Genomic DNA, 13,067 nt, shown 5'->3' on the forward strand with positions numbered 1-13,067 from the left:
TCGCTGCCGCCTCCGCCCGTCGTGCTCCCCTTCACCTCTCCCATTGCACAAACTTCTTCTCTCCTCCATCTATCCATCCTTCTCTCGCGGCGTTCGTCGAGCTGTCACAAAGCTCCGTCGTACTGGGCCATTGTCTTCCCTGAAGGAAGCTTGACCGTCGACGCCTTCTCCTCACCTCCACCCCCTCTCCTAGCCTAGTCTTTAGAGACTTCGCCAAGATGGTTTCTCTCTGGGGATCGTCGAAAGACGACAACAATCCTAACGGCAGCGGCTCAGTCACGCCCCGAGAGGGCGAAGAGGGCCAAAGCCAAAGCCAGAGTCAACGACCAGCATCTGGCTCTCGTCGTGATCCCGATGAGCGTACTCGGCTGCTGCCCCGAAGGCCTCCACCGCCGAACAGCGATGGCTACCTGGACCCTGATGACCCAGCTGTGAGTGCCAACCCGTACTACAGCTTCGTCGGTTTACTATCCGCTGACATGCATCACAGGTCTCACCATACAATCTATGGACTGTGCGGTTCCTCCGATACCTGACCATTCTCTTCCTGATCATCACCTTTCTCTGGTGGGTGCTGCTACTGGTGGCCATCTTCGTCTCCCCGCCGATGATGCACGCTCGCGGATCGGGTTTCTTCGACTTCTCCTACACCACTCTGACGGCCGGCAACCTGCTCGTTGCCCTCATCTTCTTCTCCGCGCCGTCAAAGGCGATGCGGATCTCGCAACTCATCATTGCCGGATTTCTTCTGGTCGACATGATCATAATCCTCCTTGTTGGACGCATCCGGATGGAAGAGGGCTGGATCGGCATCGCGTCGGTTGTCTGGGCCGCCCTCATGGCCTTCTGGTGTGTCATGACCGACCGCGTTGTCGAGTGGGGGAAGCGACAGGAAGAGGAGCGTCTGACCGGACGTCCTGAGACCCGCCGGACACTCAAGCAGTGGCTGGCTATCCTCACGGACCAAGTCTTCCTCATTGTCTTCATTGCCATCGTCGTCCTCATGACTGCCACCCTAGTTCTACGTTGGCGTGATGCCACCCTTCCATACGAGGGCGAGCGCATCTTCGTGGATGGGGACAAGTACCAAGTCCACCTCGCTTGCGTGGGCAACGTCACCTACACTGGCGAACAGCGGGACCCCACCGTCCTTCTCGAGTCCGGCGAGAACCCGTCCGAGTACGACTTCGAGCATTGGGCCTACTCGTCCTGGAAGAACGACACGATCACGCGCTACTGCTACTGGGATCGCCCAGGATACGCCTGGTCCGACAACGCACCCTCGCCGCACAGCGCCGGCATGTCCGCTGACGCTCTCTCCGAGGCCCTTGCTCGTGCCGGTGAGGAAGGCCCCTGGATCCTCGTCTCCGCCGGCTATGGCAGCATCGTGAGCCGCATCTTCTCGAGCAGACATCTGCGCGACGTCGTCGGCATCATGATGGTCGACCCCCTCCACGAGGACCTCCTGCACCGCATTGGCAGCCCAGCCCGTGGCTTCGTCCTTTGGGGCTACGGCATCATCTCGCCCCTCGGGCTGCAGCGCATTTTCGGAGCAATCTTCGAAGGCAGGACGAGGGAGGACCGCGTCTACGGCCGCAGCGCCTACCAAGGTGGCAAGTTCATCAAGGCGCAGCTGCAGGAGAACTTGGTTGCAGATAGCCTGTCGAAGAACGAGGTCGCCTCGGCACGCAACATCCAGAGCCGTGACACGCCTCTCGTTATCGTCAGCTCTGGTATCGAGGTCCGCAAGGACAGCGAGTGGGAGAGGAAGCAGCGCGACTTGACGCACATCACAGACAACCTTGTTAGCTGGGATGTTGTTAACAAGGCGCCGCATCTCGTGTGGCACACGCCAGAGGGCAGGGAGGTCATGGAGAAGGATCTGAGGATGCTGGTGAAGCTGGCTCCGTCGGTGGCGTTCCCAGAGGACGAGTAATGGAGAAGTTGGCATGTCGAAAAGGTGCTGGATGATGCGTCATGAGTCTAGTTCTAGTGTATACATGTTGGGCCGTTTCCACGTGGGCTCCGATCTGTCGTCTCGTAATTGCATCTCTCTGCTGGTTCTGTCGATAGTGTTTCCCTTTGAAGTTGCATCACGAGCGTGTCAGTTTGGATCAGCTAGGTTTGCTTGATGGTCAATCAATCGATTACTGAAACGGAAATCTCGTCTGCGATATGCGATCCAATTATCCTCTGCTCCTATCGTGATCTAACACCCATAATGTTGTCTTAACCACGTGCATAGAGGTAGTGGTCACTGGCCGCCAAAGCCATTCGTCTCTAAAGAACCGAACAATCCCACAGATATACTTGGTTGGGTAACCAATCCTGACCTCATCCGGAGTTGTTCCACAAGAAGTCAGGGTAGCTGCGTCTACCTCGTCACCGGGCAGTCCAATTCGCCAGCTCTTCATCACAGCTCTTCACCGTCCTCGTTCCACGCAAGCATAACCCCCATAGCCCTCTCATACGTCCACATAGTAACCGCACTCGCCGGCGCCGCCTTGATTAAACTGACCCCCAAACCTCTATACAAGCCCCTCATCCCCTCCCTCGCCAACACCGCCTTGATAGTCCCCAGCACGCCCCTGAACTCTGGAATATTCCGATGCACATACCTTCCCCTCGTCGGGCCCTGCACCTGCAGCCGCTTCCTAACCGTATCAAGCGGATACACGACCGTCTTGGCCGTCACGCTCGCGACGGTGCCGGCCACGGCGTCGGAGCTCCCAAAGGGGAGGGACAGCTCGGAGAGGGGGAGCTTGAGCGTTTCGTAGACGGCGAAGAAGAGGCCCATGTAGGGCACGATGCCCGTGACGCCTGCGCCCAGCCCGCGGAAGAAGCCAGGCAGCCCCTCATGCCGCGTGATCTCGCGGATCGAGGCGGCCAGCGAGGCGTACACGCGCTCGGAGCCCTGGGCGGCGAAGCGCGTGCGCAGCAGGTCGAGCGGGTAGGTCGCGGTGGTCGCGACGGTGCCGGCGAAGGCGCCGGCCACGAAGCTGATGGCTGCATCCCGCGTCTCCTTCTGCGTCCTGGGATGCGGGTGAGAGCGCCGGAAAAGGGGCACCGTGGAGAGGTACCGCGATGTCAGGCGGTAGGTGCTGAACTGCACGCTGCCGTACGCGAGGTAGAGCAGCTCGGCGGGGACGTTGCCTTTCCAGAGGCCGGTCAGGCCTTCGGTGCGCAGGATGTGTTTGAGGGTGTGGAGGGTGCCGCTGTAGATCGGGCTGCCGTTGGCGAGGGCGTGCGCAAGGGGGTCCGAGAGGGAGTGCGTTTGGAGCTGGAGCCGGATTTTTATGACGTCTAGCGGGGCGATGCAGAATCTGGGGTATGGGGTTAGCTGGGGGGAGGTGTGCTGGAGGGAGGAGGGGGGAAGTGTGGGTTATGGTACCGTGATACGAGTCCTGCTATAGCCCCCGCTGCTACGACTTGTCGTTGGGTGCCCTGTGGGTGGTGAGCTTGTGGTTCTATGAACGTGTGATGGTGGTATACCTCATCTTTGAGCTGTTGGGCAGCTCCAGACATACGTCCTGCTCCTCAGCGAGCACGGCGTGCGGATGGGCCAATGAGTGGGAGGAAGTGGTGCTGTGGGTTTACGGATTGTTTTGGCCGAGGTTGCGGTGGTGTGGAGCTTCGTTTGACAGTGCGGGACAACGTCTGTCGTTCCAGCGGTTGACTTCAGACACCATACAATGTCTCTACATGGTACTCTGAGGTCGCCGCTGACCCTTGTGTGCAGAAGTGCGAGGGTCGTTCGGATAGGAAGGAGCAGATGGAGCAGGCCGCGGCCCTTCAGCGTCCTCAGCAGCACCCGGCAGCAAGAGCGTGGAATCCGGGTGGCAGATCCTGATGTTACCGGGGCATATAATCACAATGACTTCACACCGGTAGAAGCTACACAAGGAGTTCCGCTCGAGCAGGACTATCGTTCTCAGCAGAGGACTTCTACCAATGTTTCAGAAGCCCCCGAAGGCGCAACGGCCCCCATTGTTAGCTGGGTCCGCGACACAACCCTAGAAGAACTAGACCTTCCGACGGCCACGGCCATCCAGGTCGACTCCGAGGCAAAGCTGTTCGACCACGTCTATCTACGGGATAGCTGCCAGTGTCCTCTCTGTGTGGATCCATCCACGAGTCAGAAGCTCTTCCAGACCTCCGATATCCCATCGAATATCACCCCGACGCAATGTTTACTCGGGGAGAATGGTAGTCCACAGATCCAATGGGCGAATGACATTCCCGGATACCCTGCGGACCATACATCCACGATACCAATATCCTTGTTGGAGAACCCTGCGCGCACTTCCCCTGATGAGGCACTATACTCTCCCGGCGTCGAGGGACGCACTACATGGAACCGCGACAAGATGGCAGAAGAGAACCGGTTCGTCCTATACAGCGACTACATGAGGAGTGATGTCGTACTCTACAGAACGTTGGACCAGCTGAACAAGTACGGTCTGGTTTTCTTGAAGGACTGCCCGAATTCGGAGAAAGCTGTCGAGCGCATTATAAGCAGAATAGGGACGCTTAGAGACTCGTTCTATGGCCGCACGTGGGACGTTAAGAGCAAGCCTGATGCGAAGAATATTGCGTATACGCATCAGTTTCTGGGCATGCATATGGATCTTCTGTGCGTAGTCTTCAATACAACTTTGCTTCATATCACTGTCTTCCGCGCATCAGTCCTCTGCATGTCTGCTCGTCTCCGTACTGTCCAAAACCATTGCCCACTTTGCCCTCATTATCCCGACTGCGCCCATTGCCATCAACCCCTGCTCACTTCAATCTCCAGTTACATGACCAACCCGCCCCACCTCCAACTCCTACACTCCCTCCGCGCCCGCGCCCCCGGCGGCGCCTCCATGTTCTCCGACTCCTTCGCCGCCGCCACAGCCCTACAGCACAGCTCTCCCGACCTCTTCGAGACCCTCACGACCTACCCCGTACACTACCACTACCACAACGACGGGCACCACTACCGATCGACGCGTCCGACGGTCGAGCTCAACGAGAGCGGTACCATCCGCCGCGTGAACTGGAGTCCACCTTTTCAGGCCCCGCTGAGCTCCGGCATCTACGCTACTCCCGCTGCTGAAGCGTCCCCAGGCGAGCAGCAGAGCCCGTTGAGGCAATATCTCGCCGCCGCCTCCGCCCTCCAAAAGCATGTCGAAGCCGAGACCAGCATCTTCGAGCACCGCCTCAACGAAGGCGAGTGCGTCATCTTCGACAACCGGCGCGTGCTGCATGCGCGGCGGGCCTTCGAGGCGGATAGGGGGGAGCGCTGGCTCAAGGGCGCGTATGTGGACGACGATGTCTTTTTCTCGAAACTGAGAGTGTTGGGGGAGAATTTTAGGCCTGAGGGCGTGGTAAGGAAGACGGCGAAGGGGAAGATATCTGCGAACGCTTGGAGAGAGGAGATTAGGATGAGGCATTTTGAGAGAAGAGGGGTTGACAGAGGCGGGGAGGGGGCGGAGGGGGCCGCAGAGGGCCGGACGGTCAGGATGAAGAAAGTTGAGGTTTCTTCCCCTATCAGGCGCATTCATCTTCCGTAGACTGCTGTCTGTCGGACCATGCTCGCAGACGGGTTTGACCCTGGTTGGACGCAAGATGCAGAGCCGTTGTTCAGCGCATACAGTGTCTTCCAACTAGCGTAAGAAATGTTACACGGGATATCTAGCGTGAGCATACCGGACCCCAAGCCCGAGGTCGGATGGCAAAACATCAAAGCGGAAAGAGAACCCCAACCGAAGATGCAAGCCCATGCACTCAGACCGCAAGCAAGCAAAGCCAGCTTACAAGTACCATCACTCCACCACCGTGCCCGTTAACACAAGTCATGACGCCCAAACTCACCAGTTCCTCATCTAGAAGTCCCAAAAGTCCTTCTGCGGCTGCGCAGGCGCCCGCTTCCTCCCATGGCCCTGGAAGCCTTCGAACTTTCCCGCCTCCTCATCGCTGTCATCGCCAAAGCCCCAAGTCCTGCCACTCCCCTTCCGTCCACCCATCCCATCATTGGCGGTCTTGATGCCTCTGTTCGCCGCTGGATCCGGGCCTTGCTCGAAGAGACCCCAGTGGCTCTCGAGGTTCTTGCGGGCGCCCATACCGTTACCTGCGATCCTGATCTTCTGGCCGTTCTCCGCCCCATCGGCTTTCTTGTCGCTGGGCAGGGATGGCGAGTCGTCCGTCATTTCAAACTGGCTGTCGAAGTTCTTGCGGCGGTTCTCGTTGTTCCTGTCCGTTGTGACGTCTTTGAGCTGCTGGTTGCCGTTCTTACTGCCTGGTGCAGCGGAGTCCTCATTGCCGATCACGTGGTCTTGGTATAGGTCCATGCCCTTGTTGGAGAGGTTACCAGCCTTGGAAGGGGCAGGTCTGTCAGCCTTGGGCGTGCCGTCGTCGGTGAATTCGAAGTGGCGGGATTCGGCAGATGGACGGGCGGCGTGCACTATCGGGCGGTGAACCGGTGACTTCTCGCCCTGATTTCCGAGTCAGAAGGTGTAATTGAAGTGGCTCAAGAGCGATCGATGGGCAGTTCTCGGGCGCTTACCTCGTCGTCGGACCACCCAAAGTGGCTCACTTCTCGTCCAGTAGTCTTAGCGGGGGCCTTCTCGGGCGTGACGAAACTCTCGAAACCCCAATTTGACTCATGCTTGTTTCCTCTCGTGCCGCCCTTGGCCTCAGACTTGGACTTGGTCGTCGTGTCCGCTGCATAGCTAAACTCGAAGTGCTTGTACTTGTTCGGATCCGCCTTCTTGAGCTTCTCCGGCGACTTCGTCGGTGTGCCCGGCTCGTTCTCGTCGAAGAGCCGGTTGGGCTGGAAGTTTTTGCCTGCGCCGCCTTTGGCCTTGACGCCGTGGGCGGATTTGGTGGGTGACGGGCTAAGCAAGGCAGAGCTGGGAGACTGAGCAGTCTCTTCGCCAGCGAAGAGCTCGCCGTATTCGCGTGGTGGAGGTTTGGCCGAGGCACGGGGCGCAATGGTGCTGGGAAAGCTGTTCTCTCGGCTAATCGGGTGAGATTGAGAGAGCGAGAGGCTGGCGTGAGGATCGCCGGTAGCGCTGATGTTGCTGTTGGAGTGAGGTCTGCCGGAGCTAGTGGCTCCATTTTGGGCCTGGGAACTCGTTTTGGGACGTCCAGACGCGGCCGAGGCTGGTCCGCCTGTAGACGAAGCGCTGGACTCAATGAGACGTGCCTGGTCCTTGCCGTCGCGTATAGGCCAGTTGCGAGCGCGAGCGCCAATTACGTCAACTTGTTTGAGCAGTGAGCCTTGGTCCCAATAGAGCCTGATTTGACGAATCCTCTCGTCTGCGTCGAACTTCACAATGTGCACCTGATATTGCAGTCAGTAAGCTTACACCGTCACGGTAGAGACCACGCGAGAGATGTTCCTTACCACTGGAAAAGTGGCCGTTCGGTCAGACAGAAAGTTGTCGTCGAGGCCGGGAAGAAAAGCCCCTCCACCAGTCAAGAATTCTAGAGTAGTCTCCACATCGAGACATAAGCTGTCGGCGCTCTCCAATGCACTCAACACCTTCTCTCGCGTTTTCTTGACCTGTTTCGCCTGTGCTGAAAGGTGCTTCGAGATTGGCACGGCACCGTTTATCGTCGTAAGTGTTGTGATGTAGTTGATCGATGCAGTGTCTGTCAGCGCCGACGTGCTGGAACTGTTCAGGAACTGCTCGTATTTGGCCTGTAGCGACATTGTGGCGTCGTTTAATGTGTTTTCAAGCGTAATGGGCGTTGTAGAGTTGGCGGCGCTGGAGTTGTGCGATTACGGGTTGTGTAAACAATCCAGTTCGGGCTTCAGACGCGATTGTAGTGTTTGTATTGCGCAGATTCACAGCAACAGAGGAAAGCAGCTGCGGAGAAGAGTCGTCCGCCAAGTCAAACACTCATTTCCTGAAACAGGTAGGTGGGTTGCTGTGAATTGAAGGTGGGCAGGCGTGATGGCCTGTGTGTTGATACTCCGCGGTTCGCGTCGTCTCCCCAGAAAACGGCCGCTTGCTGCAAGGGGCTTCGAGTCACGGCGGGCGGGCAGCTCAACATCGCCATCAACGGCTCGATGGCCATGCACGCCTACTGTGCGTCGAGCGTCTGCAATACCAGTTCACAATTCCTCGGCCCTGAAAGATCTCTCCACTCCCTATTCTTAACACGAGTTCCAAGAGGAAACCTGCTGCATGCCGCCAGTGTTTCATATTCAGAAGGCTGGCGCCCTAGCACGGCATGTCTGATACTGAACGAAAGCTGCTCGTACTGCACGATCAAGTAAAGTAGGTTCGATTGCATCTACATCGTTTGCGCAGATCGATAACCTATTACCATCTGCGAACTCGATTGCGTATATACAACCACATGGTCTGTGTGGCTAACGGTCTCATACGTGCTCTAAGGTCCATTGTGGATATAGCCAAGGCAAGACCAGACATTTCATGTGTCGCCATCTGTCACCAAATCTTTCTCGTTGTCGGTCTACATCATGTCGACTTGTCAGTCAAATTAACAATTTTCATAAAGATATAAACAGACAAAACACAAAATACTTCAAGATATAGCACCAAGCGTATGAAAGTCTCGTCCTAGGATGCGAGACTGGACAGTACCACTATATTGTCGGATCCGTGACTATTTGTGCAAACACACACCAGCTTCGCTCGTCTCCTACTAGATCAACTATGGCTTCACCAAGGAGATTGACTTCCTCTACAGAGATAATCTCATCGTGTACTGGAGCGTCAAAGGCACCTTGCGAAGCTGTATTTGGATATCGTTGAAGGGGGGAGCAGGTATCATGGACTGTCTTTGGTGTGTTGGCCCAAGCAAGGGTGCCGGTGAGGTTGTCCAGGGGTCACGTTCACAGGACGGCTCACTTTCCAGCCGCCAACCACTCACCCAGATTGCCTGGCACCTGGATGACAGAAATTGCCGGACTCCGAAAAACAGATAGGTCTTCAGTCGGCTTAAGGAGATAATGAATAGGCGTAATCCTTTATGGTATGCTGCCACATAAATATATGCAAGCTATACCTGGAGGTAGGATGGCTAGAGTAACCATCTTCAGAGACATGGTGAATCTGATAGATTTCGGTGATTTAGGAGTGAGTTGTAAGTCCGGTAGTTTACGAGTCCGGCGATTTCTGTCACTCGCGTGCCTGGGAAGCTTGCTTACGGGAAGCTTGCTACAGTGAGCATAAACGTACCCAGAACGGTTGTTGGCAGTCGAGCAGCCGGAGCCTTTCGTGCCGCGGATATGCGCATAATGCGTGGCTGCATCTCTCCGCAAGGCCCGGGATGGCACATTGCATGGCACCTCTCATGGCGGAGGCTCCCGAAGGCTTGTTCCCATCAGCCGATCGAAGGTTTTCACCATTACCGGAGCTGCCGCACGTTACAACCGTAAACACGTCGCTCCACGGTGTTCGGGTCGCAGTCAGTGTTGAATTCGAAGGCCATGTCGCTTGCATCATTTGTCTCTGTGGTAAACAGATGACAGCAGAAACGGGGACTGTCCGCTGGGTGTGCGAGCCTGTCTGTACTAGCCAACACAAGCAGATGTTGCTTTCGCGGTTACTCACCCTGTTGTCAAGAAACTCCGGCGCGAGGTCAGACTGGCACGAGACCGACAAGCAGGTTTGACTCCGAGCAAACAAATCTACAGACCAGCCCACCGTTGCGAGAGCCGGCCAGAACCCACTATGCCAATGCCAGCAGTCAACCGTCAGACATGGCTGCTTACTGAAGGTCAGGTTCAGCCCTCCGCAGATCTACATGGATAAACCAATTTGGTCTTCAGGCCGAAGCAAAACACCTGTCAATCGAGATGAACGCTGGATGACTTCATCGTGTGACGGCTACTATGCAGCATACTGGCCGCCGACCTACAATGCACGATGCTGGAGGATTGTCACGGATGAAGGAGGAGCTTCTGCAGGGCTCGACACATCAGCGCAACAAAGAGATTGAACTTCATGCACCACCGCCAACGGCCTCACGCGGACGATGCCCTAAGGCTCACCTGCTCCTTCGTACGACGTTACTTAATGCCTGTGTACGATGGTTGTTGCTGAAGGAGAGCGCAGTGGCTGTGTTTAATGCCTACAATACTGACACCGCACATCATGTTACCCCCCATGGATGAACCCCTAAGTTAGTTGCAATTTCAGCTTGATTGCTATTTACAAGGTAAGACGTCACCGTAGTAACACTACAAAAGGCCGGTGAAAGGTCCAAACCCGACATTAACCGTTGCCCTTGGGCTGGTCGAATCGTTTGCTTCCTATCTGGCTCCCATCTTCTTCTTCAACAACTGCATATCAATATCCTCATGGCTATCTTACTTCAAACCGTGATTGCTCTTCTCGGCCTGGCTTCCATCTTCCTATGTGACCTCGCCAGTGGTCTATCTCTCACTGTTTCGAGCAATGAGGGAAATGCCTCCAGTCCACTGCTGTATGGTTTCATGTTTGAGGTATTTGGTTGAGTGACTATGAATTGCCCGCTACTGATTACGTACAAGGACATCAACCACTCGGGTGACGGGGGTATCCACGCCCAATTATTGAGAAACAACGGGTTCCAAGGAGAGAACGCAACATTAACTGCTTACAGCGCCGTTGGTGGCGCGACTCTGGCCGTAGATTCTGACAATCCACTCTCACAGGCTATTCAAAGGTCATTGAAAGTTTCAGTTGCTGAAGGTGCCACTGGACAAGTCGGCTTCTCTAATGAAGGGTACTGGGGCATACAGGTGAACCAGGCCAGGTTGTCTCTCGATAGATTCCTTATACTCACCACTTTTACTGACGTTCGTTCACCAGATACACTACAGCCTTCTACATGAAAGGCCAGTATGAAGGCGACGTCACAGTCAAGCTTGTCGGAACGTCCGACGGTACGGAGTATGGCTCGCGGACCGTTTCAGTAAGGAGCAATTCCTCTGCATACTCGCTGATCGAGACCTCCATCGACGCCAACCAAGCCCCAGACGGCAACAATCTCTGGATTATCACCTTTGATGCGGCGAAGGTGGCCGGAGGAGCCTTGAGCTTTGATCTCATTCAACTGTATCCGCCAACATTCCGCAACAGGTACAACGGACTGAAGCCGTTCCTTGCAGAGCCGTTGGATGCCATTAAGGGCTCTTTCTTGCGCTTCCCGGGCGGGAACAACCTGGAAGGCTCATCCGAGAACACGCGGTGGAAATGGAATGAGACAATCGGCCCACTCAAGGACCGTCCAGGTACGTAACCGGTCCAGGCGAACTTACCGGCGCTACTGACCGCAGTCTTCACTGCAGGTCGACAGGGGGACTGGACTTATCCCAATACTGATGCTCTGGGACTGCTCGAGTACTTTTACTGGTGCCAGGACATGAATCTGACGCCTATTTTGGTCGTTTGGGCCGGCTTCAGCCTGAACTCAGGCGGAAACACTCCGATCACTGGTCCAGCTCTGGAGCCATATATCGACGACGTCATGCGCGAGCTTGAATACATCCTTGGAGATACCACTACAGAATACGGAGCATTGCGCGCTTCACATGGTCAAGCGGAGCCGCTCCCTCTTCCCTTCGTGGAGATCGGCAACGAGGACAACCTCGGCGGGGGCAACCTGACATACCCTGAACGCTTCATGGCCTTCTATGACAGGATCCATGCCGCTTACCCGGACATTACCATCATCACCAGCCACGCTGAGGTGGAGAACCTTCCGGACCCTAGACCTGCCGGCATTTGGATGGACTTCCACACTTATGCTGAACCTGATCAGCTCGTCGCCAACTTCACTCAATTTGACAATGTTGATAGGGCGTTTCCGTACTTCGTGGGTGAATACGCTGTCATTGACGACGCAGCGGGAGAGAGGCTTGAGTATCCCAACATGCAGGCTGCTGTTGCCGAGAGCGTCTATGCCATTGGTATGGAGCGCAACTCGGACGTAGTCAAGATGGCAGCATATGCGCCTCTGCTGCAGCATCTGAACGATTACCAGTGGACTGTAGGTTCCAACAACGTGATACGGAAGCAGTGGACATAACTGACACAGCCACAGCCTAACCTCATCTCCTTCAACAATGATCCAGACGGTCTGGTTCTGTCGACCAGCTATTACGTGCAGCAGATGTTCTCCGTCAACCGCGGTCATACCATTCTGCCCGTCACAGCTGATAGCGCTTTCGGACCCCGTAAGCCCCTCATAATCTACCCTTCTCAGTCCACACTAACCCAACAGTAGTTTACTGGGTTGCGTCAAAATCAGACGATGGCTACCTTATCAAGATGTCGAATTACGGCGGCGCCTCGCACGATATCTCTGTCGCTTTTCCACAGCCCTGCAGTGGCATCTTGACTATGCTTACCGGAGATCAGAATGCTCAGAACACCAACCTGACTACCAGTGTCACGCCCACAATCTCTGACATAATGTCGGCTGACGGAAACCTTCACTTCATCATGCCTGGTTGGTCAGTGGTCATTCTGGACGCATCACCCTTGTGACGTAGTGGCTAAAGAGAGTACCTGCTCTTATACCCTTCGGTAAAGAATGTGGGCAGGAGCGGGTCGGGTAACCTTCTGGGCTGCTTTCTATGCTTTGATCCTATCATTAACATCTCCAAGTCAGGGTGTTTACGGCATCTGGGTGACCCTTGAAAGCTTCTCTTTAATAATCTGAGTATTTCGGTTGATCTACAAATCGAGAGGATATTCCATGCTGCCATACCGCCACTTCAGTGAAAGTCTCCTCCTCGGCCAGATAGTCTCTCTGCCATGCATTCCACCGCCGCGAGGTGCTCTTTCAGAAGCGCGGAGCACGCCACCAGGCCTCGTTTCGAAGTCTCTATTCTCTTTCCGCATACAAGTCGTTTCGAAGTTCGTGACAGTTCACACACTAAAATCTGCCACTCTTCCTTTCTAATCCTCTCGTAACCGCGAAGTGACTCTCGAACTCGCCAGATCACATGAACAAAGCCAGGTGGGATATGACACAAAGGCTCAGTCAGCATTCGCTTTGTCTCTATGCTTCAAACAAGCCCATTCAATGTAAAGTTCTCTTTGTTGACAAAGCCGTTG

At 55.5% G+C, this 13,067-nt stretch overlaps 5 protein-coding genes across 5 annotated transcripts; 3 read left to right on the plus strand and 2 right to left on the minus strand.

The window, feature by feature from the left end:
- Nucleotides 1-218: 218 nt before the first annotated feature.
- W97_01271 (uncharacterized protein) lies at nt 219-1,936 on the plus strand (the record flags this gene model as incomplete). Its single annotated transcript, XM_007779179.1, has 2 exons — nt 219-431; nt 491-1,936. The coding sequence occupies 2 exons, from the start codon at nt 219-221 to the stop codon at nt 1,934-1,936; spliced, it is 1,659 nt and encodes a 552-aa protein (XP_007777369.1).
- A 477-nt stretch (nt 1,937-2,413) lies between these two features.
- Nucleotides 2,414-3,525, minus strand: W97_01272 (mitochondrial thiamine pyrophosphate carrier 1; the record flags this gene model as incomplete). The annotated part of the gene is made up of 3 exons (XM_007779180.1): nt 2,414-3,323; nt 3,392-3,444; nt 3,493-3,525. 3 exons carry the CDS (start codon nt 3,523-3,525, stop codon nt 2,414-2,416), a joined length of 996 nt encoding a protein of 331 aa, XP_007777370.1.
- Nucleotides 3,526-3,692: 167 nt separating this feature from the next.
- W97_01273 (uncharacterized protein) lies at nt 3,693-5,555 on the plus strand (the record flags this gene model as incomplete). Its single annotated transcript, XM_007779181.1, has 2 exons — nt 3,693-4,633; nt 4,796-5,555. 2 exons carry the CDS (start codon nt 3,693-3,695, stop codon nt 5,553-5,555), a joined length of 1,701 nt encoding a protein of 566 aa, XP_007777371.1.
- A 312-nt stretch (nt 5,556-5,867) lies between these two features.
- On the minus strand, nt 5,868-7,699 carry W97_01274 (uncharacterized protein; the record flags this gene model as incomplete). Its single annotated transcript, XM_007779182.1, has 3 exons — nt 5,868-6,476; nt 6,548-7,327; nt 7,391-7,699. 3 exons carry the CDS (start codon nt 7,697-7,699, stop codon nt 5,868-5,870), a joined length of 1,698 nt encoding a protein of 565 aa, XP_007777372.1.
- Nucleotides 7,700-10,321: 2,622 nt separating this feature from the next.
- On the plus strand, nt 10,322-12,494 carry W97_01275 (uncharacterized protein; the record flags this gene model as incomplete). The annotated part of the gene is made up of 6 exons (XM_007779183.1): nt 10,322-10,465; nt 10,514-10,758; nt 10,815-11,236; nt 11,294-11,994; nt 12,049-12,181; nt 12,232-12,494. The coding sequence occupies 6 exons, from the start codon at nt 10,322-10,324 to the stop codon at nt 12,492-12,494; spliced, it is 1,908 nt and encodes a 635-aa protein (XP_007777373.1).
- Between the last annotated feature and the right edge of the window lie 573 nt (nt 12,495-13,067).

The sequence above is a fragment of the Coniosporium apollinis genome (genome assembly GCF_000281105.1).
Source record: "Coniosporium apollinis CBS 100218 chromosome Unknown supercont1.4, whole genome shotgun sequence".
Classification (NCBI taxonomy): domain Eukaryota; kingdom Fungi; phylum Ascomycota; class Dothideomycetes; genus Coniosporium; species Coniosporium apollinis.